The 26,851-nt window shown below is 42.6% G+C and overlaps 2 protein-coding genes and 2 long non-coding RNA genes across 9 annotated transcripts; all 4 read left to right on the top strand.

Moving 5' to 3' along the window:
• The first annotated feature begins 8 nt into the window (after nucleotides 1-8).
• Nucleotides 9-8,029, top strand: si:ch211-140m22.7 (uncharacterized protein LOC570370 homolog). Its single transcript, XM_037109028.1, has 8 exons — nucleotides 9-164; nucleotides 392-504; nucleotides 711-777; nucleotides 3,246-3,345; nucleotides 4,537-5,535; nucleotides 6,912-6,975; nucleotides 7,351-7,475; nucleotides 7,697-8,029. The coding sequence occupies exons 3-8, from the start codon at nucleotides 733-735 to the stop codon at nucleotides 7,726-7,728; spliced, it is 1,365 nt and encodes a 454-aa protein (XP_036964923.1). The 5' UTR covers nucleotides 9-164; nucleotides 392-504; nucleotides 711-732; the 3' UTR covers nucleotides 7,729-8,029.
• A 983-nt stretch (nucleotides 8,030-9,012) lies between these two features.
• LOC119025461 lies at nucleotides 9,013-10,195 on the top strand. Its single transcript, XR_005076827.1, has 2 exons — nucleotides 9,013-9,663; nucleotides 9,936-10,195. It is a non-coding gene; the product is annotated as an uncharacterized LOC119025461 (long non-coding RNA).
• A 1,848-nt stretch (nucleotides 10,196-12,043) lies between these two features.
• Nucleotides 12,044-16,367, top strand: LOC119025459. The gene is made up of 3 exons (XR_005076825.1): nucleotides 12,044-12,681; nucleotides 15,829-15,899; nucleotides 16,034-16,367. It is a non-coding gene; the product is annotated as an uncharacterized LOC119025459 (long non-coding RNA).
• Nucleotides 16,368-19,509: 3,142 nt separating this feature from the next.
• On the top strand, nucleotides 19,510-26,509 carry ndufv3 (NADH:ubiquinone oxidoreductase subunit V3). Of its 6 annotated transcripts, none has more exons than XM_037109021.1 (6): nucleotides 19,510-19,694; nucleotides 19,819-19,945; nucleotides 20,076-20,187; nucleotides 21,478-21,592; nucleotides 22,067-23,557; nucleotides 26,180-26,509. In XM_037109021.1, the coding sequence occupies exons 3-6, from the start codon at nucleotides 20,143-20,145 to the stop codon at nucleotides 26,368-26,370; spliced, it is 1,842 nt and encodes a 613-aa protein (XP_036964916.1). In that variant the 5' UTR covers nucleotides 19,510-19,694; nucleotides 19,819-19,945; nucleotides 20,076-20,142; the 3' UTR covers nucleotides 26,371-26,509. The 6 variants fall into 6 exon arrangements, with proteins under 6 accessions (XP_036964916.1, XP_036964913.1, XP_036964912.1 ...); XM_037109018.1 differs by having other exon boundaries at nucleotides 19,513-19,694; nucleotides 19,819-19,960; nucleotides 22,064-23,557; XM_037109017.1 differs by having other exon boundaries at nucleotides 19,513-19,694; nucleotides 22,064-23,557.
• Nucleotides 26,510-26,851: the final 342 nt, after the last annotated feature.

Below are 26,851 nucleotides of genomic sequence, written 5' to 3' on the forward strand. Positions count from 1 at the left end.
GTCGCACACATGTGACGTCACCGCCACCACAAGTACACGCCCCCCTCGAGAAAGTACAGAATGTACACAAGCTCTGCAGGCTGCTGACAGAGGAGGCTTTCTGCTGTGAAACACTCACTGTTAACCCACCAAACAGCGACGTGACCATTAAATACTGAACCAGAGTAAGTAACGTCACTACAGCCGCCATTAAAGACGATTTAATCAATTAAATTCATCATTTTTTTGCTCGAAAAGTTGCAAGTTGAGCTCATTCATTCAACATATATTCGATATATATGTATATATGTTTAGTATCAGAGATATGTGTGATGTCGGTGTGCAGCAGCAGACAGAGCGGCTGTCTGTGAGGGAGGGGGCGGCACTGACATGTTCATGTGTTATATAAAAGGTGAGGAGCTCGGACTGAGTCAGGACCATGCTGCTGCTGTGAGCTGAGCCCCACCACACCGAGAGCAACAACAAGGAGAAGCTGCCGCATATTTAAGCCTTATTTATCCAAAGGTAACCATATTCATTTATTCTAAACATTCAGCTGCACAACAGGCTGTTTGTGTGTCTGTGGTGTGAGAGTCTGTCGTGCTGTAAAATCCTGCACGATGCTAACACACCTGAGAAAATGTTAAATATGTTCATGTACAGCTCACTATTGTTGTGTTGTTGTTGTGTTGTTGTCGGCTCATCGTCGTGTGTCTGTTGTTGATGCACAGCTCAGGCACTCTGTACAGAAAGATGGCGGCTTCCCTGCTGAGGATAGGACGACTGGGCTGTCTGAAGGTAATACAATTTAAAGCGTTTAACAGCATAAATATTTGATTTAATCATCGTGTAGTTATTATGAATCCTCAGTCTGTCTCACTGACTTCATCTGCAGCAGCTTGTCCGTGTGGCCTCCCCTCGTCTCTAACCTCATGGCTGCAGACTAGTCAACCAGAATAATGTTATTAAATCAATGGAGCCAGCAGTGATCTCAGCCTCATTGTCAGCTCTTTTTAAATTGGCTGTTTTCTAAATGGAGTTTTGAATTGGTGAGAGACAAACTTGAGCCCCTTTGCACGCCTCAGTGCTGCAGGCTTCAGCCACACTCGCAGGCCTGCCTTTGACTTTCTGAGCACACTGACTGTTGACATGTTCATTTTAACATGGAGCTAGCTGGTATGAAGGTGGACATGTTTGTACAAGGTTACTGAGGCTTCACCAGCACAGAGGCACTGGTTAAACTGGAACATGCATTTAAATGTTGCTGGAGGCTGGATTTAAGTTTTATTTTTGAAGATTTTGACAAACTTGTCCGGTGCAGTGAAGACAGTGTTTAAAGTCTGAGGGGAGATCTCAACAGTTCAAAAGATATGAAATTCTGTTTAAATCTTGAAAAATGTGCACAAGACGTCAAGAATCTCTTCACGCTTTAGATATTTCACTTTGAGTGTGAAAAGCTGCAACTTGGGATCATTTCATTGTCCAGGAGACTGGATACAACACTCATCTGCTGATATTTTCATGACTAATCGGGTTAGTCCATAAAATGTCCAAAAAACAAACTGAAAAGTGTTCATCAACATTTTCAAGAGCTTAAACTGACATCTGCTGGACAAAAGAAGCAGTTTGCAAACAGTCTGACACCCGAAGACTCTTCAGTTACTGTCAAAGAAAATCATCACGTTTAAAAAAAAAGCTGGAACCAGGAAATATTTGACATTTTTGCTTTGAAAGTGACTCAGATGTTTCTCCCACAGCTTCAGTTGAAACATTTTCATGTTAATGAGGAGCTGGAACGATCTGATATGATTCTGTGTGGATGTTTTACCAATTTTAAAACAGCTTTGGGGGAAACAAAAGGAGATAAAAGAAATGTTAAGATCCATGAGACCTCAGCAGGACATTATGGTGTCAGGATGGCAGGTCTGCACAGGGGAAGTCTGTTCTAGTCCAACATTTGAATGTGGCATTTAAAATATTGAAAAACATGAAGAGAGTCTGGTTGGTTGTGAGCGTGCACTCCTGTTGTTCCTGATGTGTTCTGTGTAACATTTAAATACTGTGGTGCACCGGTATCAACAGAACCTGGAAGTTTGATACGATACTGATGCCGTGACAGTCGCACAGTCCAAATGTGGAGGCAGTTTTTAAAAGTTGGAAGACTGTCAATGACTTGTGACGTGTGTCGTCTGTCTGGATGTCACCTGGTGGCTTCGTCATGATCTCAGCAGCAGGTTAAGGTGATTTGTGTTGTCTGGGACAGAATCACATGGTCACTGAGGTTTAAACTGCTCCTGACCTGTGGTTTAGTCTCAGCCCAGTTGATGGGTCCTGTAGTACCACCGTGACACCACCAGAGGTCCTCATATCATAAACTTACTGAGCTTTACAGCTCAACTCTCATTTGCAGGACTGATGACTTCAGTTTGCATCCTCTGTCGAGCCGCAACGAATCATCGATTAGTTGGCAACGATTGAATTCATCTCAGATGAATCAGTTTGAGTTATAAGAAAGTGTGAATATTTTTCTGACATTTTAGAAACAACTGCAGCCTCATTTTCATCATGTCAGATCTGGAGGCTGCACACAATCTCACATGTGGTGAAATAGGAAAATGAGATTACAGATTAATTGACAAACTGCAGATTTTATTTAAGATAATATATCATCATTTTCAATTCTTCAGTCAGTTATTCCCAAGTTCTCCTAAGTTTTTCTCTTATTTCTGCTTCTTTTTTTTTTTTCTTTTTTTTGACTAAATTGATTTGTGAAAATATCTGCAGATAATCGATAATGGAAATGATCCTAAATTGCAGCCTTTCTAAGGGAAATACCTGTTTTTGCAGCAAAATGGAAATAGATTCTGTACATCTTGTATATTCTGCACATTACCCACAATTAAAACTGAATCATCCGTCTTGTTTCAGATCTTCACTGCACACTGAGTTTATTTAAAAAGCCTCTGAAGACGTCACTTTTGACAGTTCATCGAAGAAACTGAATAAATTAATCATGAAATGAGAATAATCTATAATAAGTAATTGAAGTTGCAGCCCTAGAATAATGACTGAAGAGCATTAATCTGCTGCTGTAGCTCAGCTGATCCTTTTTGTCAGGTGGAAGTCAACGTTAAGCAGCAGTTCAGTAATAATCAGTTTTGATTCGTATTGAGCAACAGCTGTGTTAGTCCTGCAGACTTTTCTTTTAAGTTGTAATCTTAAAACATGTGTAACTCTATGTAATCTGTGTGTGCTTGTGTGTTCAGTGTTTGCAGGCGGAGAGCTGGACTGCTCTGAGGAGAGCTCCTGCAGCTGCAGCCTTCAGCTCAAAATCAGGAGGATCCAAGAAGTCGAAAAAGACCTCAGGTAGGATTCAGAGTCTCCGTATGATTATCAGCTTCTGAGTGAAGCTCACGCTGCTGAACTGTGGTACAAACGTCACTGATACCAGGCAGAAACATGTCAGGCTTCAGTGCAGGTGACATTTGAGGTTATTTTCTTACTTATCAACACAATATTCTTAAAGTAAGACGTTCAGACATCTGTGCATTACTTTCTACCATCTACAACACTGCACACAACACAGGACACTGAGCAGACAGTCTGCATGTGTTTTTACTCCACTTCACCTCTGCTGTGTCTCTCTACCTGTCTGCTGCTGTATAACAGTGTCCATGAAGGTCAAACATTCATAAATCAGTTTTAAAGTACAAGCGGACCATTAATTTAACTTGAGATCTGCCTCACAGCCGTACGAGGGCGGAGGATTCTTCTTCTGTGCTCTTAATGTGTGATAAAGGATTTCTGATTGTACTTAAAGCAGCTAAGAGCCTAAAAATGCTCTAAGCTTGTAAATATTGAGCAGAAACCGTGTAAAAGAAAACAAAACTCTGCGTGTTCAGCTGCCTTTCAGCCTGTCCTCTTTGACCTTGTGTAGTTTGGTGCCCTGCTGGGGAAAATGTGAAAGTGCAGTAAAGGTCAGGAGAGAGTCCAGCCCACATGCTCCATGTCATGGTACAAACATGTAACATGCAGCTGCTGCAGAGCGAGCGGTCGTGTTAATAGAAAGCCTGTTTAACATGTCGCGGTCAGAACCTGCTGCGTGTGCAGGATCTGGAGTGTGTTTGTGTGTGTTCACTAGTGTTAGATAACCTTCTTTAATCAGTGATGTTTGCACCACAGTTCATCACATTCACTTTTGAATTTCCTCCCACAGGTTTTGAAGACTTTTTCTCCCCATCAGCTGCAGTTTTAGCTCCTTTTTGGTCATAAAATATTCTTATTTATCTCAGTAGAAAGCTGCTATGGTCAAGGTTAAAACTATTCTGTTAAATGTTCTAAGATACTTTTGCTTTACCTGTCTGGCTCCCAGGCTTGTTATGGTTTTTCTATTTTGCGTTTCTTTTTGTATAAACCGCTACACGTACCAGATGCCACCTTCCAGGATGTTCTGTGTATAATGTTGACTTTTTGTGGGGACATTGTGGACATTGTTTTTTTTTTTTTTTTTTAAAAGGAAAATAATGCATCTTGTCTGCTTGCCCTCCTCCGTCCTAGACTCGGCTCAAACGTACTTCGATATAGAGAAACTTGTCCAGCACAAGACAGTTGACCCTGCCAAGAACGTGTCTGTGGCAGCAGCTGCAGCAGCAGCAGAGGCTGCAGTTAAACCAGTGGCAGAACCTGCAGCTGCTGCACCTGAGGCTGTGGCAGAGGCCGCTGCTCCAGCAGCTGAAGCCACACCCGTAGCTGAGGCCCCCCCAGCTGTCGAAGCCGTCGCTGAAGCCGCACCTGCTGTTGAAGCGGTAGCCGAAGCTGCACCTGTGGTAGAAGCCGTAGCTGAAGCTGCACCTGCAGTAGAAGCCGTCGCTGAAGCCGCGCCTGTGGTAGAAGCCGTCGCTGAAGCCGCGCCTGTGGTAGAAGCCGTCGCTGAAGCGGTAGCCGAAGCCGCACCTGCGGTTGAAGCTGTGGCTGAAGCTGCACCTGCGGTTGAAGCCGTAGCTGAAGCTGTCGCTGAAGCTGCACCCGTGGTCGAAGCTGTGGCTGAAGCTGCACCTGCGGTTGAAGCCGTAGCTGAAGCTGTAGCTGAAGCCGTCGCTGAAGCTGCACCTGTGGTCGAAGCTGTGGCTGAGGCGGTTGTTGAAGCTGCACCCCTGGTTGAGGCTGTCGCTGAAGTAGTTGCCGACGCTGGACCCGTGGCTGAAGTTGTTGCTGAAGCTGCGGCAGCAGTAGCTGAAGCTGCAGCAGAAGCCGCTGCCCCAGCTGCCGACGCTCCAGTTGAAGCAGCACCGGCCCCTGAAGAGGCTGCAGCAGAACCTCCTGTTGAAGTGGCTGCAGAGGCCGCACCAGCTGCTGAAGCGGAACCAGTTGTAGAAGCAGCCCCAGAGCCTGCGGCTGAAGCTGCCCCTGTAGAAGCGGCTGCTGAGCCTGCGGCTGAAGTTTCTGCCCCTGTGGAGAGCGCCGAGGAGCTGGTGGACACCGCTCCGGTCGTAGCTGAAGCTGCAGCAGAGGAGCCGCTGCCGGACGCCCCAGCTGAACCAGTCGAACCGTCTGAGGGTACACACCACAACCCCCCTCCCCCACAATCCTTCTCTTTTCCTCTGTGGACCCTGCAGTCTACCAGCAGTCATTTTCATCACCATTTCTATGAATTTAGAATGTAAACGTTTGTGATGAGTGTAAGGATAAACTGTAACGATACCTGACATCACAAACACACCTTTCTTTTTTTGTTCTAGCTTTGCACAGCTTCTTCCTAATAGTCTAATCGTGTTATCTGAAGCATTTTAGCCCACAACCCTCCCCAGAATCCTCCCTCCCTGTTCTCATGTGGCTCGGACATTTTGAAGTCCAACTCATTGTCTTGTGTCGTCGAGGCTGTTCACACCTGGTGTCGACATCGTCCTGAGTGATCCGATCACAGGCGCACAACTCTCCCACCTCACCTCTCAAATGTGTCCTCACACCTGTACTTAAAGCTCACCACTGTGATCGGATCCCTCAGGACGGATGCTGACACCGGGACTGAACCGCCTCTTTGTGCTGCTCCAGCCATCTTCCATTGACTGCATGTCTTAACTGCACCGCATTTTGCACTAATTACTAACATCTGCCTGCTAAGTAGGCTCAAGTCTTTTGTTTGCATTAGTCTGTTTTCTGTTCTTCACACCTTCCACTCATGCTTCGTTTCTGTTTTTAGTCACAGATGTGTTCTTTGGTTGTTAAGCTCCACACTCGTCCTCCCTACGATGCTTCAACATGATAGAAAATAGTTCTCGGCACCGTTTCTCGGTGTCGTGTTGTGGTTTTTATGGACCTGTTCTGTTTTTTGATTTTGTTCTGGTGATTTGTTACACACTAAAGATAAAAGTTAAGTTTCCACTGATGAAGGAGAAAGTGTGCCATCTTTTATTTATTTTTTTACCTCAAACTTCTCTCCTCCTCCTTCCTCACACCTCTCACACTTGTCAGGGAGTCGCATGGTAAAAGTAATCAATCCTTCCACGTCTGATCCAACTGTTTTTGTGTATTTTGTTAATGGATGATGTGTAAATGTGAACTTTCCTGGTGAGATTGCACCCTGGTTGCTGTGTGTGGGCTCAGAGTTGAGAATTTAAATGGATTCTTCAATGTTAAATACTTTTGTTTTGCCTCCCAGCAGTTCTGTAAACATGTAGCCTAGCATGACGCATCACAGCAACCTTTTTAACCTGTTAACTGACCTTTCACACGTTCTTTCCTGTCTGAGCCCAGTAGCCGGCTGCTCTGTTCACCACTCCCTGGTGCTGTTCTGTGCATGAGGGTTATGGTTAAGACTTGGTTCTGTTCTAGCCAAATGGACAGATGATTTCCAAAAGCATGGTTCTGGTTTATGAGCATGTTTCTGTGAAGAGAAGTTGACTGATGTGTTATTTTCTCCCTGTGACTCTCAGCTGCACTGGACCCGATTCAGAAGCTCTTCCTGGACTCCATACGGGAGTACTCCACAAAAAGCCAGTAAGTCATCGTCGTTAGCTTAGCTGTGTTTTACATGTTCAGCTAATCTGGATGTTTAAAGTGTACCTGCTTGTTCAAAACAAGCTGGAAGCCTATTAAAGGTACAGTTCACCCCAGACAGCTGCTAAATGTTGGCAGGTAATACGTACATGCAAACCAGCACTTTTAACAAGGAAAGAAACAACTTAAGGTTTTGCGGCAGAGTAGAGTCTTTGTAAGAACAGCAGGTGGATCCATAATAACTCTGGGCTCTCTTCAGCTGGTCGGCAGCACGCAGGTGAATCGGGGGAAGTGTTATCCACATAAAATGGATTAAATGGGGGTGAAAATGAAACGTTACTCTGCTGATGGTCTTTGTTTGTCCTCCTCCTGCAGGGATGTTGGGGGTCTCGTCGATGCAGGTTCAGAGTATGAGAAGGCTTTAGCAGAGGAGATCACAAAGCTCCAGAGACTGTACGGTGGTGGAGACCTCACAGCTTTCCCAGAGTTTAAATTCACAGGTGAGTCAAGTTCATCCAATATCACATCGTGTAGCTTCTCTGTGAGCAGCAGGAGCTCGTTACACTGAAAGGTTTAATACTCAAGTTAACCAAACGAAGACAACAGATACTTTATTGATCAGTGTTGAAGAAACAGTTCACCTAAAAATAAAGATTCAGTCAGAACTCTTCTCTTCTGAGAGCAGTAAACATCATTATCTCTCTGACTTTGTGTTTTTTAGAGCCCAAGTTTGAGGAAGTCTCCCAGAAGTGAACCTCTGCACTTTGCATCTGAACTTTTCTACTGTCGCCTTCTCTCCTGTACATCTGTGCTGCTCCATCGTGTTACTAACCGTCTGCTTCGTGTCAAACAACCCGCCTCCAGATTAGCGTGTGAGAATAGAGCCAGTTTCAATAGATAGATCTTTTTATGGGAATGTCGGCTAAAGCAGTAGATGTACATGTCTGGCAGACAAAGTGAACTTTGAGCTGTGAAACGAGCTTTGTGCAGACGGATCTGTGGCTGCTGAGCTGAATGTAGAAGGAAAAAAACCCAATAAATTCCACTTCATATCTGTGGTGTGAACGCGTCTCTGTGCTGCACGACAACATCGCAGATAAACTTCATGTTCTGATGAGAATCACGCTGTCTGTTAGCGGTTCATTTCCACAAATCCAAACGTTAATGGATGTATTCAGTGTTAAAGGTGCCCAGAAGTCATGCGTGATTAAAAGTGTTGAACTAGAATCTTTGGAAGGAAGGAAGGAGGGAAGGAAGGAAGGAAGGAAGGAAGGAGATGAGAATAAAATGATAAATAAAATTTATTTTATTATTTGAAGCTCAGAATTCTGAGAATACATATTTTTGTCATGTTTTGTCAATATTTTTATGAAAATCTTTATTTTTCTTCATTAGGTTTCATATAATAACCTTTATTTTGTTTCAGCACCTTCCAGGTCATGTGACACACAGGTCTTCATGTCCCGGGTGAATGAGACAAACCTTTTTACATTCTTTTTCTGTTTATTGTCTCTACATTTTCTATGTAAAGTCTGTCTGATGTTTCATTAGTTTGATGAAAAAACAGACTTTTACTCTAATCCCTTTTTAAAAAACAAAAAACAAAAACCCTTATCTGCGATTATCAAAACATAAAGAGGAAAAGTCCACAAATCTACAGGAGAAAAACAGGAATACTGTTTTTATTTATCATTAATGTGAGTGTAAGAGAAAACAAATCAAATCTTCTGAGATTAATAAATTAAACATTTACAAGAAGAAAAACAATTTCTGAGATCATGACGTCATAATTCACCAGATGAAATAAAGATAGAAGAGAAGAAGAAGAAGGTTTTCTGAGATTATAAAATAGTCTAAGAGATTAAAAAAGATGACTGTCAATATGAGCAGATTTCCATAGATTTTACGACCTTTTCTGAGCATCAAAGAGTCAACAGGTGTAGTTAATGAGTCCACAGGTGTAAAAGCGGAGGACAGCACCCGTGGTGGATCCTCAGGGAACCCGGTGTGCGAACCCGTAAGGTGAGTTAGGAAGTAACCACTGAGCTAAACCTCCACAGGTGAATAAACACACAGAGCAGGTTTATCAAGCTCGTTTTAAAGCTGCTCTGAACCTGAAGCGGACCGGAACCTGCTGCACACACAGCAGGTGCTGTTACTGAGTCCACAGGTGTGGAAGCAGAGGACAGCGGCCGTGGTCTGAACCTCGGGGAACGCTGGACACGAACCCGGTGAGGAGAGAGAAACTTATGATCGTCAGGAAGTCAGTAAGTGGAGTTCAGCAGCAGTCTGAACCGCTGGGAACTGATCAATAACCCCCACAGACCCGTTTCTAGAACCTACAGCCCACTGTAACGTGTCTGTAACACGGTTCTGTAACACGGTTCTGTTGGTGCCGCTCTGTGTTCGGCTGGTCTCAGCTTCTGGTCGGACTGCAGTGTGCAGAGTCCTACAGATGTGTTGGTCGTGTTGACTGAGATCGATGTTGGACTCAGTAAGGATCAATACATGATAAAGAGACAGACCCACAGAACAGGGGACGGTTCTGCTGGGCTGAAGGACGGAAAAGACAGAGAACCACCCGGGTTCGACCCAGTTGACGCGCTGAGGCAGTCTGGCTAAAGCCGCGGATCAAACCACTGAGCTACATCTCTGCCGTGAGCAGGCGGAACAGCAGCGGTGATAAAGGTGAGCAGGTGTGACGACCTAAGGTAGAGCGCCTAAGCCACGCCCCTTTCCGGTCTGCCCAGCGCTCCACTGGAAATCTGAATTTCCGACTATAAGTCTAAAAGCAGTCCAGTCGGGTCGTTATATCACATCTGGACACAGTGATGTTCATTTCTTATTAACCGTTTAAAAAGTTCTGACTTCTATCTATGTCGTTCAACTTCTTCTTTACATAGTTAAACATCAGTCTGAACAGGTGTGACGTGATCAATAACGATCAATACATGTGGCAGTTTAGGAGACAGACCCACAGAACAGGGGACGGTTCTGCTGGGCTGAAGGAGGGAAAAGACAGAGGACCACCCGGGGAGGGATCCGTGCTCCGCGGACGGTCTCTCGCGTTTCCGGATCGCAGCCCACTGAGCTACATCTCTGCCGTGTGCAGGTGGAACAGCAGTGTTATTACAGGTGAACAGGTGGACTTCTGGACAGGTGTGGCAACTCAGATAGCGTCTAAGCCACGCCCCCTTCCGGTTTGGCCAGCGCTCTATTGGTGAAATTTCCGACTTTCAATCTAAAAGCGTCCAGTCAGCACTATTTATTCTTATTACTGTTAAACAAGTTCTGAATTTTTCTCGCCCACAAAAAAACGAAGGAAGGATGAAAATTAGACGACAACAACAACAACAATAAAAAGATCTGATTCTTTTATCAGAATTTGGACTTGAAGCTCAGAACTCTGAGAATAAATGTGTTTTCGTCATATTTATATCTATATTTGAAAAACCTAATTTATTTCCACCAGGTTTCATGTTGAATCAGCTGCTGTCCTTCAGCCTCCAGGTCACGTGACTCGTCTCTCTGTTCTCTCTGTGATGAGTCATTAATCTACAAGACAAACTGATAGATGACAAACAACTCAGATAATATCTGACACCATGAAGACAGAACTCACCAGAACACAGTGACACAAGACAAGAGAGGGATGTTGTCTGAGATTATTAGATTATACAGAAACAAACGACATAATCTCAGAGATTAAAAATTTATAATTGTCAATATGAACAGATTTATTGTGACGTTCATCTTGTTCAGAACCCTTTCTGACCCAGTTGGCTCCATGTTGGTTCTGGTTCCGTGTTGATGAGACGATGTAGTTCACTGAGCTTCAACACTAAACTACATGAGGTTTGACTTTAATGACAACAAACTGACAAACATCATGTGTGAGATTCAGGACACAGTTCATGACACACATGATGTTTGTCAGTTTGTTGTCATTAAAGTCTCAGTTAGTTTTGTCAAAATCTCTTGGAAGTCAGTTGCTCTTCATAAGTGGACTTCTGTGTGGACTGACGCAGACAGGTGTGACGTCATCACAGGTGTGTGTGTGTGTGTGTGTGTGTGTGTGTGTAGTGCGCCATCTACCGGGTCTGACAGGTGACGACACACAGAACCAGCACGAGCCTGAACTGAAACTGAGAGTTACGGATCGTGTTTCAGACTGAAAGTATTGACAGTAATGTTCACTTCATGTGTGGATCTGGTTCGTTTTAAAGCTGCTCTGAACCTGAAGTGGACCGGAACCTGCTGCACACACAGCACAGGTGTTGTTAATGAGTCCACAGGTGTAAAAGCAGAGGACAGCGCCCGTGGTTTGAACCTCGGGGAACGCTGGACACGAACCCGGTGAGGAGAGAGAAACTTTTCAATAGTTAGGAAGTAACCACTGAGCTAAACCTCCACAGAGCTCTGAGCTCACACAAGAGACTGATCAAGCTCCACATGAGGAAGCGGAGTTCAGCAGCTCCTGAACAGCATCTGACTGGAGAATATGAGTATATATATATATATATATATATATATATATATATATATATATATATATATATATATATGTATATATATATATATATATATATATATATATATATATATATATGTATATGTATATATGTATATATGTATATGTATATATATATATACATATATATATGTATATATATATATATGTATATATATATATATATATATATATATATATATGTATATATGTGTGTATATATATATGTATATATATATATATATATATATATATATATATATATATATATATATATATATATAATGTGTGTGTATATATATATATATATGTATGTGTATGTATGTATGTATGTATGTATATATATATATGTATGTATGTATATGTATATATATATATATATATATATATATATATATATATATATATATATATATATATATATATATATATATATATATATATATATATCTATATATATATATATAATGTCTCTGACGCTTCTTGTAAAGTTCATTATTCATGCTGTTTGGAGGTGACAGTAAAATAACCTTCAGGGTTTGTTCCCTGGAGGTTTTCTGCCTGTTTGTCCTTCAGTGAGTGTTTGAATCAGACTGATGTTCAGTGTTAAAACTCCTGAATGTATATTTAATATGTGTGAACATGACGCATCAAAGAGAAACACAGAGAGGCTGGTGAAGGAAGAGAAGAAAAGACAGAGGACCGCCCCGGGGCTCGATCCGGTGGTCTATCGGCTCCCGCGGTGCACTGGGGGCGGGTGCGGCGCGCGGAGTGGATGAGAGGCGGATCGCAGCCCGCTGAGCTACAGCTCTGCCACCGGGAGGGGAAGCAGCGTCCAGATATGAAGCTGAACAGAAAGATCATCAGCAGAGCAAAGCATCACTTTATATATATATATATATATATACATACATACATACATGTTGTGTAATTCCACATACAATGTAGTTTCACACAGTTTTATGAATGTTGCTGCTGTTAAACTTCTTCTATCTCAGACTTCTGTAACTTTTGTTCTTTTACTTCCTTATTGTGAAACCTGGAGGAAGAAGAGGCGGAACCTTTGTGTTTCTGACCGTCTCCTCCTCAGATTGTGACTGACAGGGAATTGAACCAGTGACTGAAGCCTCTGCTGTGTGCAGGTGGAACAGCAGCTGGACTGAAGCTGAACATGAAGCTCAGTCTGTGTGAAACAGGTGAGCAGCTCCCACTGAGGACACTCAGGTACCTGTGGTGACGTTTCATAACATCTGTCATGTCATTAGAATAAACAGTTATATACATACATGCTGACATATAACTGTTGATCTCCACATATGGTTTTATTTTAGTTTTAAAGGCATTATTCCTATTTAAAATGTTTGGTAGATAGTTTTGTTTGTTGTAATTTGTAATATTGACACCATCCAGCAGCGCTGCAGGGACTCCTGCTCCGCCTGCTACTGTACATCATCTCTAACTGTTTTAATATTGCTTTTAATAATAATTGTTTTTGTTAATAGTGAATAATAATAATCTGTAAATAGTTACTGATGCTGTCATTTTGTAAATAGTTGTAAATGTTAAGACCTTAGTAATAAAATAAAACATTCCTGTTTTCCCTGAAAAGTAGCACTTGATGCTGTTATAAATTGTACTTAAGCTGTAAATACTAAATGGAATAGACAACGTGCAACAATAGAAAATATAATATTTTTATTTCATGAGTTATATAAAATGAACAATTATGAACAAATAATTTGAAAATAACAACAGAAACAGTGTAAGGATTGTCCTCTGGAGCAGAGAAGAGCCTCTCCATCCTCTGCAGCCATGTGGATGTCTCTTTGACAAACATCAGTCACCCAAACACAGCTGCAGACCAAGTACACCCCCTCATGGCAGCAGCACTCCTTGGTGGCAGTGCCCCCCCAGCAGGACAACGCGCCTGCAACACTGCAAAAACTGCTCAGGAACGACCCGAGGAACGTAGGAAAGAGCTCAAGGTGTCAACCAGGCCTCCAGATTCCCCAGATCTCAATCCAACTGAGCTTCCACTGGATGCAGTCAGAGCCAACAACGATCCACGGGGGCCCCAACATGGATGGTAGTTGGTTCTGGCGCATCCAACAGATGCTCAGCTGGATTGGGATCTGGAGAATGAGGAGGCCAGTTTGACACCTTGGGTTCTTTGTCATGAGGGGGTGCAGTTGGTCTGAACAGTGTTTGGGTGGCTGGTGTTTGTCAAAGAGGCTCCACAGAAATGACAGAAGTCAAAGTTTCCCAGCAGAACATTTGATTGTAACAAGATGATCAATGCTGACTTCACTAGTCAGCTGTTTTAATGGTGTGACTGAACAGTGTAGAAATACATGTTAAATAAAATATGATTATATCATTCACATTGTACATAAATGAGATCAGATAAATGCAGGCGTTCTAAACAGACAGACTGTTTATTTTCCTCTCAGTAAACAAAACCTATTTAACATGTTGAACTGAAACAAGGCCAGCTGCCTACAATATAGCAGTTACTAAAACCCATTTAAAATACTACTTTTACTTCCTTCTTTTATTTCCCATTTAAGTTATTTGTACATCACTTGTTTGCAAATTTGTTTGCCTTTTTAATTAGTTTTTTTAAAAGACAAACAGAAAAAGAGGGAGAGAGACTCGTGTCCCAACAGAGACACTGTCGTGGCTTCTGCCAACCCAAACTGTCGATATTCAGCGACCTGTGAATGAGACTCGACTATCCTCTAGAATCATTTACTGATCCTAGATTATTAATGAACAGCAACTGACACTCTGCACTGTAAAATCTACTTTAATCTGACTGAATAAATGTGTTTTTAAAGGTAATTCAAAAGTAAGTTAAGTCCTGAGAACATTTAGTCCTTTATACACAAGTAATATGATTCAAAAGTCCATCATCTGAATCGCAGGGAGTCAGTGCAGTGATTTAAATAACTCATTAAACCAGAACTGAGACAAACACACTGAATACATTTTGTGCAGCTACAATGAGGCTTCATACTGTGTGTATAAACTACTTTAGCTGCTCAAAATGACCTTCTAGATGCTGACATGCTAACATACTGAGACATTATGACACAACACATGGAGCCTGTTAGCTAACTGTGATGTGAAGATGCTAATATTAACAAGCTAACATTACACAGCAAGATAATGGCATCATGCTAACACTCTCCAACAGACACACATTAGCTAACATGCAAACCTGTCTGTAAAAACACTATGAAATGACTCTGACTTCTTTATAAGCTCGTTATAGTGTCAGTACCTGGTGCATGTGTCCTTACCTGTAAATAAAGTCAGCTGCTAACATGTTTCCAAACCGTGCAGTGCATCTGCAACAACTTAAAATCAGCTAGCTAACATAACATAACCACTCAGTTACACTAACCAGCAAACATTAGCTAACCAGCTTTCATGCCTTTCAAAATATTACATACATTTCCAAAAGTTTTCATACCGATTTGACCGAAACTACCATCTTGTTTTGAGAAAGTGACCTACATTTAATTAACTGAACATGAATCATGTAATAAAGTGGCAGAGAAAAAACGGCCAAAATCACAATGGAGTTTGGAGCACCAAAACACAACGTCCATCACGGATTTAATTGGGTTAATTAGGATTATGTTTCAGCCGAATTTACCTCAACACTTAAGAGTTAAATGAAACGTCTTCAGCTTCTGTTCAGAGTTATTTCAGAAACATTGGAGGTAAAAACAAATCTCTCCCGACATGAGCGGGAGGCTGGCTCCATTTTAACCCGCGCATATGTAGAACCTACTGAGCTTATGACATGGAGGTAGTTAGTATGTGGAGCTGCTGATATATGAAGGAACATCACCAGGCTTATTACCTGAGATCTTTAGGTAGTAACGCCTCTGACACAGACATGAATACACCTGTATTGAGCAGGTAACTGGACACATAAAGCAGATTCATACGGAACAGTTTACTCACCGTGTTTGTGTCCTCAGAGAAGAGCAGCTCCAAACAGAGTGACGGTAAATCAGCTATTATTATACAAGTCAGAAGTTTTGGAGGGAAATGCAGTAACTTCGCGCGGGAAACGAGTGAGACCGCCCCTTTTGGCATGCACCACCTAGATTGTCTGTTCTGTACTTTTAGCATAAAATGAATTAAATTAAATGTGAATGAGGACTTCATGGGGTGATGTCACAGAAAGGGGCGGGGCACTAGTACATATGTGTATAGGAAACTGTTTCTTAGCTTTTTATTATATGGTTTATTTATTTATCTCATTATTGCTTCTTGTTAAATTGAACAGTCTTCAGGCTGCTGTGACACACAGATATCCTCGTTTGCAGGACATATAAAGGAGTTGTGATTTTGATTCTGGTTCTGAGTCCATCACGATCCATGGGAACTGCATGAGAAGGTCAGTGACGTAATATTCTGATCAGTTATAAATGAGAAAATGTGATATTTTGCCACATCATGTTTGTGTTGGGACATGAGAGCGGCCTAAATTGCACCAACAAAGGAAAGTGCATCGACCCTGATGTCCAGTAGGTGGCGCCTTCTTGACGCTGTCCTCCCAGGTTTGACAACTCCCATCTCCCATTGTCTGAGAGCGCACCTGAAAGCATCGTCAGTTGCAATGACCAGATGAACGCTTGTGTCCCCGTTACTATGGTTACAACGCAGTCCCAGAGTGACGTGTTGCTGGAAGCATCAACCATTACTCACCTGTGTCCGATACAGTCCATTATATTTAACCCGTGCAGAGGACTCTGCTGAGGGACCTGTGGTGATGTCATGTCATTAGAACACTTATACATGGTGAATGTAAAGTTAGTTAATACTTATTTCACTGTTAACAATAAATGAAATGCTTTATAAACCATTTTTTATTGGAGAGATGCTATTAATGTTCATAATCAATCTATCTATCTATGATATATATGTTTTTATGTATATATACGTTATGTGTGTGTTTATATATATATATATATATATATATATATATATAATAATGTCTCTGGAGCTTTTTGTAAAGTTTATTATTCCTGGAATGTTGTTTAGAAGTGACAGTAAAGTAACCTTTACATCTAATGTGTTTTTGTCAAATTGTCTTTGAAGTCAGTTTTCAGACAAGTTGCTCTTCATAAGTGGACTTCTGTGTGGACTGACGCAGACAGGTGTGACGTCATCACAGGTGTGTGTGTGTGTGTGTGTGTGTGTGTGTGTGTGTGTGTGTGTGTGTGTGTGTGTGTGTGTGTGTGTGTGTGTGTAGTGCGCCATCTACCGGGTCTGACAGGTGACGACACACAGAACCAGCACGAGCCTGAACTGAAACTGAGCGTTACGGATCGTGTTTCAGACTGAAAGTATTGACAGTAATGTTCACTTCATGTGTGGATCTGGTTCGTTTTAAAGCTGCTCTGAACCTGAAGTGGACCGGAACCTGCTGCACACACAGCACAGGTGTTGTTAATGAGTCCACAGGTGTAAAAGCAGAGGACAGCGCCCGTGGTTTGAACCTCGGGGAACGCTGGACACGAACCCGGTGAGGGGAGCGAAACTTGTGATAGTTTGGAAGTAACCACTGAGCTAAACCTCCACAGAGCTCTGAGCTCACACAAGAGACTGATCAAGCTCCACATGAGGAAGCGGAGTTAGAAGGTGCTTTTTGTTTTTTGAAAGAGTGACATTCCAGTTGAAAATGAATTTTATTTAATTAATCTTATTATAATTCTTTCAAAATTTTGCATCCACAAATGTAAATTTGCCAAAGTGAAACCTCTTATTTGTGTTTTTACTGGAGTTGTATTTCCACTTCGATATCTTTGATTCAGTTTATTTTTTCTTTGCTCATGACCCCTGGCATCTTTTTATTTATTTGTATTTAATTATTTTCTGTATGACTGATTTGTTTTTCAGTTGTTATCGTTAAGTTTACCCTGTTGTTTCTATCAGTTCAGCAGCAGCCTGAACAGCTGTGAGGTGATCAATAATCCCCACAGACCCGTTTCTAGAACCTACACTTCATTTTATATGTGTGAACATGACGCATCAAAGAGAAACACAAAAAAGACAGAGGACCGCCCCGGGCTCGATCCCGGACCGCCGACAGCGCGACCCCAGCCGGGTGGTGTTCCCGCGCCGTGTCGCGCTGTCTGACTCCACCGGATCGTAGCCCGCTGAGCTACAGCTCTGCCGCTGGTAACGGAAACAGCAGACCTATATGAGTCTGGACACAATGATCTTAGTTAGATCGAAGCATTACGATTAACATTAATATGTTTACATATTATCAGTTCTATTAATGATGTTGCTGCTGTTAAACTTCTTCTATCTCAGACTTCTGTAACTTTTGTTCTTTTACTTCCTTATTGTGAAACCTGGAGGAAGAAGAGGCGGAACCTTTGTGTTTCTGACCGTCTCCTCCTCAGATTGAAACAGGTGAGCAGCTCCCACTGAGGACACTCAGGTACCTGTGGTGACGTTTCATAACATCTGTCATGTCATTAGAATAAACAGTTATACATAAACATGGTGAATGTAAAGTTAGTCTATAATTATTTCACTGTTAACAAGCAATGAAATGCTTTATAAACTATTAACATGTTTTATTGGAAAGATGCAATTAATGTTCATAAACAATTGTATTGGTAGTTTATCTGTTCTTTATTTATCTTATTGTACCAATTGTTTGTTTATTTATTTAGGTATCTATAGTATTATTTATTTGTTACATATTCATTGGTTGTTGATTATTTATTGTATTATTTATCAGTTCTTCATATGGTCTATCTATCTATCTATCTATCTATCTATCTATCTATCTATCTATCTATCTATCTATCTATCTATCTATCTATCTGTGTGTGTGTGTGTGTGTGTGTGTGTGTGTGTGTGTGTATATATATATATATATATATATATATATATAATGTCTCTGACGCTTCTTGTAAAGTTAATTATTCATGCTGTTTGGAGGTGACAGTAAAATAACCTTCAGGGTTTGTTCCCTGGAGGTTTTCTGCCTGTTTGTCCTTCAGTGAGTGTTTGAATCAGACTGATGTTCAGTGTTAAAACTCCTGAATGTATATTTAATATGTGTGAACATGACGCATCAAAGAGAAACACAGAGAACAGAGGCTGGTGACCAAAAAGAAGAAAGAAGAAAACATACGGGTGGAGTTCTCTGGGCTCGATCCGGAGTCTGTCGACTGCCGCGGTGCACCTGGGGCTGGTGCAACGCGTTTAGTCGACTACTCAGGATCCCAGCCCAGTGAGCTACACCTCTTCAGCTGCAAAGTGGAGCAGCAGTCATATATGAAGCTGAACAAAATGATTTTTAATAGAGCAAGGGATCAGGATCAATATTAATATATAAACATATTATCTAATTTCTCACAAACAGTTTTATGAATGTTGCTGCTGTTAAACTTCTTCTATCTCAGACTTCTGTAACTTTTGTTCTTTTACTTCCTTATTGTGAAACCTGGAGGAAGAAGAGGCGGAACCTTTGTGTTTCTGACCGTCTCCTCCTCAGATTGTGACTGACAGGGAATTGAACCAGTGACTGAAGCCTCTGCTGTGTGCAGGTGGAACAGCAGCTGGACTGAAGCTGAACATGAAGCTCAGTCTGTGTGAAACAGGTGAGCAGCTCCCACTGAGGACACTCAGGTACCTGTGGTGACGTTTCATAACATCTGTCATGTCATTAGAATAAACACTTATACATAAACATGGTGAATGTAAAGTTAGTCTATAATTATTTCACTGTTAACAAGCAATGAAATGCTTTATAAACTATTAACATGTTTTATTGGAAAGATGCAATTAATGTTCATAAGCAATTGTATTGGTTTATTTATTTATTTGTTGTTTAGTTATTTAAGTATCTATAGTATTGGTTGTTTATTGTCATGTCATGTCATGTCATTATCTATAACCGTTTATCCCTTTCCATGGGGTCACAGGGTGTTGCTGCTGGAGCCAATCCCAGCCTCGTCTCAGGGCGAGGGCAGGGTGCTCCCTGGACAAGTCGCCAGCTCATCACAGGGCTCACTGATGAGCAATGTGGGGTTCACTATCTCGCTCAAGGACACTTCGACACGCAGCTCAGTCTTCCCCGGAGCCGGGTATTGAACCAGTGACCTTCCGATCACTAGTCGACCTGCTCTACCCGCTGGAACTTTGCCGTCTTTCTGAACTTCAGACAGTGAGTGTTTGAATCAGACTGATGTTCACAGAGAACAGAGGCTGATGAAGAAAGAAAAGACAGAGGTGCTCTGGTCTCGTTCCTCAGTCCATCCATGTACTACCGACACTCTCTGTGTTCCCAGACACTGGTTCTCGGATCTGACGGCATCGCAAACCACTGAGCTACAACCTCTGCCAATAACTTGAGGCACAGCATTCATATAAGAAACTGAACACAATACTTCTGAATACAGCGCAGGATTATGATCAGTAAGATATTCACAGGTATTATGTAATTTCACGCGAACACTTTTATGAATGTTGTTGTAGCTGTAAACTTCTTATACGTCAGAACTTCTGTAACTTTTGTTCTTTTACTTCCGCTATGTGAACCCTCGAGGAAGAAGAGGCGGAACGTTGTGTTTTCGTCACAGGTTCCGACCGGAGCACAACACTGGGAACACAAAATGGCGACCTCCTTGCTTCGGTTAGGGCGACTGGGTTCCCTCAAGGTAACAACAACTAAACTCCCTCCTGAACGTGTTTTATGTGTCTAGTTTTGATACCACACCTCCATAAAGATCAGCTGGTGGTCTGTTCGTGTCAGTGACCCAGATACAGTTGACATCAGGCGGGTGTCTGGTTCGCTCTGACCCCGAGACGAGACGCGTTCGTGTGGATACCACCACGGAACAGAAGGGCACAGACGGCTCAGCAACTTTAACCACACCTGACGTACACCTGAGCTAACACGTCTAACCATAACGTGTTTATAGCCATTTTCAACACAAAACACTTTAGTTTAATGCGCATAACTTCCGGTTGGAAGCGGCCAATCACAGAGCTTCTAGACAGAACCTGAAGGTTTGGAGCTAGCTTAAGTTTTCGGCTAACGGACGTTAGCCAGGCACGACAAAAACAAATGCATCAGCTATGACAGAACACCGAGTGCTGTGATGTATCCTGAATAAACAGACTCACCTTAAAGGACAATTTATGCAGTTTTACTGTGTTTATATGTGGCGGACCCTGCCACCTCTCTAGATTCAAACAGTGTTCTGGGACCTTATTTTGCTCTGAGAACACGTTTGAATTAATACCTCATTGATATTGTAAATAAAATAAAAAATCTGAGTTTGAATTTTTTCTCCAGAACTACACGGTGTTCTTTTAAAGGTGCAATATTTGAGAATTTCAGCTGAAAACAAACTATGTGTTGTGGTACAAACATAGAAAGGCCAACTGAAGTTAGCATGCTAACAAACTAGCCCTGACCCATCCTGCTATAAAGCGCCTTGGTAGTGGTCAGATGACCAACATGGTTGTCTGAACTCCCTGTCCAGGCCGCTAGCTGCACGGCTAACTGAGCTAACCAGCTATTGACAGTGATATTACCGCCCCCGGTGTGTTTTGAATTCGACAGGTATTAATTCTTACATATTGCACCTCAGCGTTTTTAAAAGTAATAAAGTCATTTGAAAAAAAGCGGTAAAGTCACAATTTAATGAGGATAAGGTCGCAACAATTCCAGATAAAATGTCACAATTTAATTAGAAGAACTAATGAACACTGGTTTTAATGTGTCAGAGATATGTTGAAGATCTGAAGTCAGCTCAGGAGTATCATCATTATCCACACAAATCTGAACTTCACCTCCTCTGATGAGGTGGAGCAGATAAGTGCTTCCTTCAGCTTTTCAGTGTGAAAAGTACAGAAATACGGAGAGAGAAAAGGCTTGTTTTAAGAAAACCTGTGTCTGTGACTACAAGGCCTTAGTGTGTATGTGTGTGTGTGCTCTTGAGCAGTGTCTCCGGTTGGAGAGCCTGGGCATCCTGAGGAGCCGCTCGGCTGCTTCCTTCTGCACTCAGGCTGAAGAGCCTCCAAAACCAGCCAAGAAGACCAAGGCTGCAAGCAAGAGTAAGATCCTGTTCACCTCATCACGTTTATAACTCGAGGTTGTTTTTGTGTATTAATGATTGACACTGTTTTCTTCCCCTTTTGTCCGTAATGTCACATAATTTATTTGTATGAATGGTTGATTATTTATAGTTAAAACTTAACATGTGACTCTTTTCTTTCAGTGCCATAAGGTGTACATTTCTGCTCCAGTCGTCCTTTCCATCCTGAATAATTCACTGTTAAAATTAAGCTTGCTGTAAAGTGTTGCTGATTGGGAATATAAATACTATGACACTGTAAAGGTTAACTGTAAGTTTGGGTAATTTGATGAATGAATATTGTGTCTTGGTAATTCTATTTCTTTTTTAAAAAAGTAGAATGTGGAAATTCCAGGAAAGCAAGATAAAGTTTAAGAGACCTTGATCCCCATTTGTGATCCCGAAGTGTTTGTGATTATTTAACCACTCTTGTTCCCATTTTCCTCGGCAGCAGAGGCTCCAGATGAGAGAGCAACCTTACTCGCCTACAAGACCGCAGTTGCCTTCCCAGTTAAACTTTCAGAACCTGGAGTTTTCACAGCACCGTCTCTAGGTGGCGCTGAATCAGCAGCCGTCCCAGAGACAGTTGTAGCTGCAGCAGCTGCAAGTGAAGCAGCTGTAGCTGAACCAGAGGCAGCAGAGGCTCCAGCTCCAGCTGCTGAGCCAGATGTTGCTCAGGTTGTCACTGAAGCAGCTGCTCCTGTAGCTGACGCAACTGTACCTGTAGCCGACGCAGCTGCACCTGTTGTCGACGCAGCTCCACCTGTTGTCGACACAGCTCCACCTGTTGTCGACGCAGCTCCACCTGTTGTCGACGCAGCTCCACCTGTTGTCGACGCAGCTCCACCTGTTGTCGACGCAGCTCCACCTGCAGTTGATGCAGCTGCACCGGTTGCTGATGCTGCCTCACCTGCAGCAGAAGCAGCTCCATCAGGTGCTGAGCCCCTCGCTGATGCTACAGTTGCAGCGTCTACCACAGAAGATGCTGTCCCAGCCGCCACAGCCTCCTCCTCTGAGCCCGGTGATGCAGCAGCTGATGGATCATCCTCCTCCTCATCCAGCGATTCTGATTCAGATTCAGATTCAGACTCAGACTCAGACTCGGACTCTGAAGATGAGAAGTCAGAGGTGAAGACTGAAACCAAGACCGCTCCACCTGAGGTGTCAGAATCCACTGTGAAAGAGGAAGCAGAAGTCCAGGAGGTCACATCAGATGTGAAGGAAGACACTCATGAAGCTAAAGTTCCACCCCAACCTGAAACTACTCTTGCCTCTGTGGCTGAAGCTGTACAGGAGGCGGCTGCAGCACCCAGTGTTAGCTCTGAAGAATTGGCGGACCCTGCTCCTGAGATCTGCACGGCCACCAAAGACACTCCAGAGGGTGCTGTGACCAGCCCAGAAGTCTCAGCTGAAGCAGTGGAACCAGCTCCAGAAGTAATCGAAGATGTTGCCTCTCCTGTTGCCCCCGATGCCCAAGTCGAAACTCCAGCTGAAGTTGTGACCAAAGTTGCGGCTCTAGAAGAAGCTCCAACTGATGCTCCAGTAGAAACCACAGAGGCAGCCTCAGCTGAAGCCCCCGTAGAAGCAGCTGAAGCCCCCGTAGAAGCAGCTGAAGCCCCCGTAGAAGCAGCTGAGGCCCCTGTAGAAGCAGCAGAGGCTGCAGTTGCTGCTGAAGTTTCTGCCCCTGTGGAGAGCACTGAGGAGCTGGTGGATCCTGCTCCAGCCATAACTGAAGCTGCACCCGTAGAAGCTGTCGAAGATCCCGCAGCAGTTGCAGCTGAGCCTGTAGAAGCTGAAGCTGCCCCGGTTGAAGTGGCTGCCGAGGCTGCGGCTGAAGTTTCCATCCCTGTGGAGAGCACCGAGGAGCTGGTCGATGCTGCTCCGGTCTTGGCTGAAGCTGCAGGAGAGGAGCTGCAGGCGGAGGCCACAGTTGAACCATCTGAGGGTACACACTACACCACCCTTTCCCCCCAAATCTCTACCTCTCCCTTTCTTCTTGGTGGATCTTTCAGCTCCCACTGATGACCATACTTTTCTTCATAACACATGCTGCACTGTTAGAGTGTTAACCATCCATCACATACAGTAGCTTCTGCTTGTAAACATCATCATTTTGCTCCATCACCATGACCTCTAACCTCACTACTGTGGTTTTTCTGTTGTTTTGCATGAACTGGATGTAGTGGACACATACTTTAACCATGCTTGCAGGGCTTTTTGGAGCATTTCTTTTCCTTTTGTATTTTTTTTGTTGCATTTCTTGACATTGCTTTTGCTTGCATTCCGCACACTGAAGTTTAGATGTGTCAGTCCATGACCAAACCACACAACTATTGCGCCAATGCATGATCAAGGTGATAGTGCTTGTTGCATAGTGTGACACAAACCATGGACCTGTTCAGACTGGTATCAACATTGGTCCTTAGTGATTTGATCACAGGTGGACAGCAGTAAGTACAGGTGTGAACAGAAGAAGAGGCAGCACCCACAACAACAGGCAGAATTAATCACACACTGTCTAATTCCCTTTAATGTAAATTCTACCTTTTGACTTTCTTAACCTGCCAATGTTAGCAGCAGATGTTTATGAACACACTGTCTGTTTCAAAGATTCAACCCTAGTAAACATATCACCAGACTCCCTTAACAAATAGTGAGATGTAAAGAATTGTTTCATGAGGAGAAACTTAACAAACTTTGTGAAACGACTACAATGGCTTCTAACTAATTGTCTCCTTCTTGTGAATTCAGCATTAAATGTTTCAGCTGAAGTTGTTTGTCTCCTTGTAAAAAGTGTCAGTTTGTGGCAGCATGTCTGTACCAGCCTGTCTGCTTCTGTGTCTAAAGTGCTAAAGTCTTACCTGCCAACATTGATCAGCTGTTTGAACACACTGTTTACACTGATTTCACAGCAAACTGTAACCAACATAGACTACTTCTTGTCGAAAGTCACCAGACTCCCTTGAAAAAACACTCAATTTTGTGAGTTATTGAGTTGGAGAAACTTTCTAAACTTTCTAACATGCTGTCTCTGATATATTTTTTTATTTTGAGGGCCTTCTTTTAAATTTGGCAAATGTTCTACATTAGACTCTTTCTGTTATGTTTGAGTGATGTACGTGTATATTTAAATACAGAGATAGGAAGTGGTCACTCAGAGCATGTTAATATCAGGCATGAACTGATGGACTCATGGTTGTCCAGTTGTGATCGGATCACTCAGGACGGATGTTGAACATTCACAGGTCTGTGGTGTTGCTGTCTGTGTATGATGATGGTGATGGTGCTTGTTGCACACTGTGAGACTCACCCTGCTCATGTTCTGCTCCCTTTACTCTCATTCATGACTCAGACATCTACCACCTATCTTTTTTTTTTATCCTTCTTGTTTAGCCTCCTCCATCTTCACTCCCAGAATATTTCTCTCATATTTTGCGCTTCATAATATATTTGCTCGCTTTGGCTCATTCATACTGTCTCTGTTTGAAATATGGGTTACAGGTCTGCTGAGTTAATGTTAAGGTTACAGGTAATACTGCAGCTGTTTGTTGTCATTGTGCCAAGTAATGCTACTGCTAACAGTAATGTTAGAGTGCACATCACGGTTGGTATTGTGGTTACAGTGTCCCTGACAGCAGCTGGACGAGCAGAAGCTGGGAGTGGTTGGAGTCAGCGGAAGGACTTCAGGAAGCAGAATTACAGTTACAAGATGTTTTCAAAAAATGATCAGATCACAGTTTGAGTTCTGTGTGTCAAACCAGTCGTTCTTCTTACTTCAGCCCCTTTGTACCCGACACGTCTCTGACCAACTGGGTCATTCTGCTTCCTGAAACGACCCCCTCCTCACCACTTGTTCATCTCTTTCCTTTATTTTCTAACTTTGTAAATCTGTTCTTCACATGAAAGTCTTTTGGAGTTGATTAATGAAAATTGTAGATGTGTTTTTAATGTTTTTCTCTGTGATTGTGGATGTGTGAGATTTTCTCCGTGTCATGTTGTTTATAACCTCACTGTCAGAGCATGATTAGGGGTTTTTCAGGACAGATTTAGGTGTTATCGGGTATTTTAAGAGCATTTAATCAAAGTTTCCAACACTATGATTTTGACTTGTTGCCCTTTTTTTAAATCCATTTCACGCCTCTGCCAGTTTATCTCTAGTAAAGGCTGTTTTACTATCTGCAAGCACGTTTACCTTCACATAGTTTCCCCCTCACACACACACGATTCTTGAGGCTTTTCACACCAGTGTGTCTCTGCACTCTGTTGGGGGTAACACAGCCTGCCGCTGTAGGAAATGCCCCACCATAAACCACCTTTGTCAGCATGTGTGAATATGTAAATGTGCTGTCGCCTTTAAAAATCTTGTAAAATATTTACAGAGCAGGCCACGTTTTTGTTTTGTAGCTTATTAGAAATGCCAACATCAAGTTTTTGTTGCTTGAAAAAGAACCAGTGACGCAGAATCTGTCTAACCTTGTGTTGTTTCTGTTTTAATGCATGAGCAGCCGGAGGATTTGTACGCTCATCTCTGTACCAGCTTTCTAAAATGCTGTTTTTGTTTCTTCAGAGGCTGCAGCAGCAGCAGCAGCAGCAGCGGCAGCGGCGGCGGCGGCAGCACCTCCAGAGCCAGAGGAACCTTTTGATAACAGCACTTACAAAAACTACGAGCACCACACCTACAACCCCTTCACATTTGCCGACCTGGACGTGGAGATGGCCAAGTTTCGTCTCCCTCAGCCCTCCGCCCTCAAACACTAGAGGAGCAAACATTCATAATGTTTAAAAGATGATGATGATGATGTCCCTCTTGATGTATGATCAACCTCCCTCCTGTCAGATCAGCATGAAAATCTGTAAAATGTTATATTATTAAAGTAAATGAACAAATGAGACATGACGTCTGCGTTTGTCTGCTGTGATTCTGTTTTGTCCTATATAAAGGAGTATGCGTATAAAAGGATAGGCAAAGATCAAACGCTTCTTTTGTGCTGCTTTTCTGCCTTGGGGGGGTCATTTGAATAGAGCTGAGTGTGCAAGTGGTTTATCTGTGTTTCTATTTTAATGATCACAATTTTCACTCCCTGGGCCTGCCTGCTCGAACATGATGCCCTAATTATCCTGGCAACACGCGTCCTTTTTTAAGGAGCAAACAATCAGCATCTGTTGTGCTTTTACGTGTATATGATGAGGGAATATGCATAAAGGAATGTAAAGCTGGAGACATACATAGAAAATGTGT

The sequence above is a fragment of the Acanthopagrus latus genome, chromosome 9 (assembly GCF_904848185.1).
Source record: "Acanthopagrus latus isolate v.2019 chromosome 9, fAcaLat1.1, whole genome shotgun sequence".
Lineage (NCBI taxonomy): Eukaryota > Metazoa > Chordata > Actinopteri > Spariformes > Sparidae > Acanthopagrus > Acanthopagrus latus.

What these genes read in the sequence shown, in the direction of transcription:
- si:ch211-140m22.7 (XM_037109028.1), top strand. Translation starts at nt 733, where the DNA reads ATGGCGGCTTCCCTGCTGAGGATAGGACGACTGGGCTGTCTGAAG. An exon ending in GACGACTGGGCTGTCTGAAG is followed by an intron (nt 778 to 3,245) that starts GTAATACAATTT and finishes TTGTGTGTTCAG; the next exon opens with TGTTTGCAGGCGGAGAGCTG. An exon ending in GAGTACTCCACAAAAAGCCA is followed by an intron (nt 6,976 to 7,350) that starts GTAAGTCATCGT and finishes CTCCTCCTGCAG; the next exon opens with GGATGTTGGGGGTCTCGTCG.
- ndufv3 (XM_037109018.1), top strand. Translation starts at nt 20,143, where the DNA reads ATGGCGACCTCCTTGCTTCGGTTAGGGCGACTGGGTTCCCTCAAG. An exon ending in GGCGACTGGGTTCCCTCAAG is followed by an intron (nt 20,188 to 21,477) that starts GTAACAACAACT and finishes TGTGCTCTTGAG; the next exon opens with CAGTGTCTCCGGTTGGAGAG. An exon ending in CACAGTTGAACCATCTGAGG is followed by an intron (nt 23,558 to 26,179) that starts GTACACACTACA and finishes TTGTTTCTTCAG; the next exon opens with AGGCTGCAGCAGCAGCAGCA.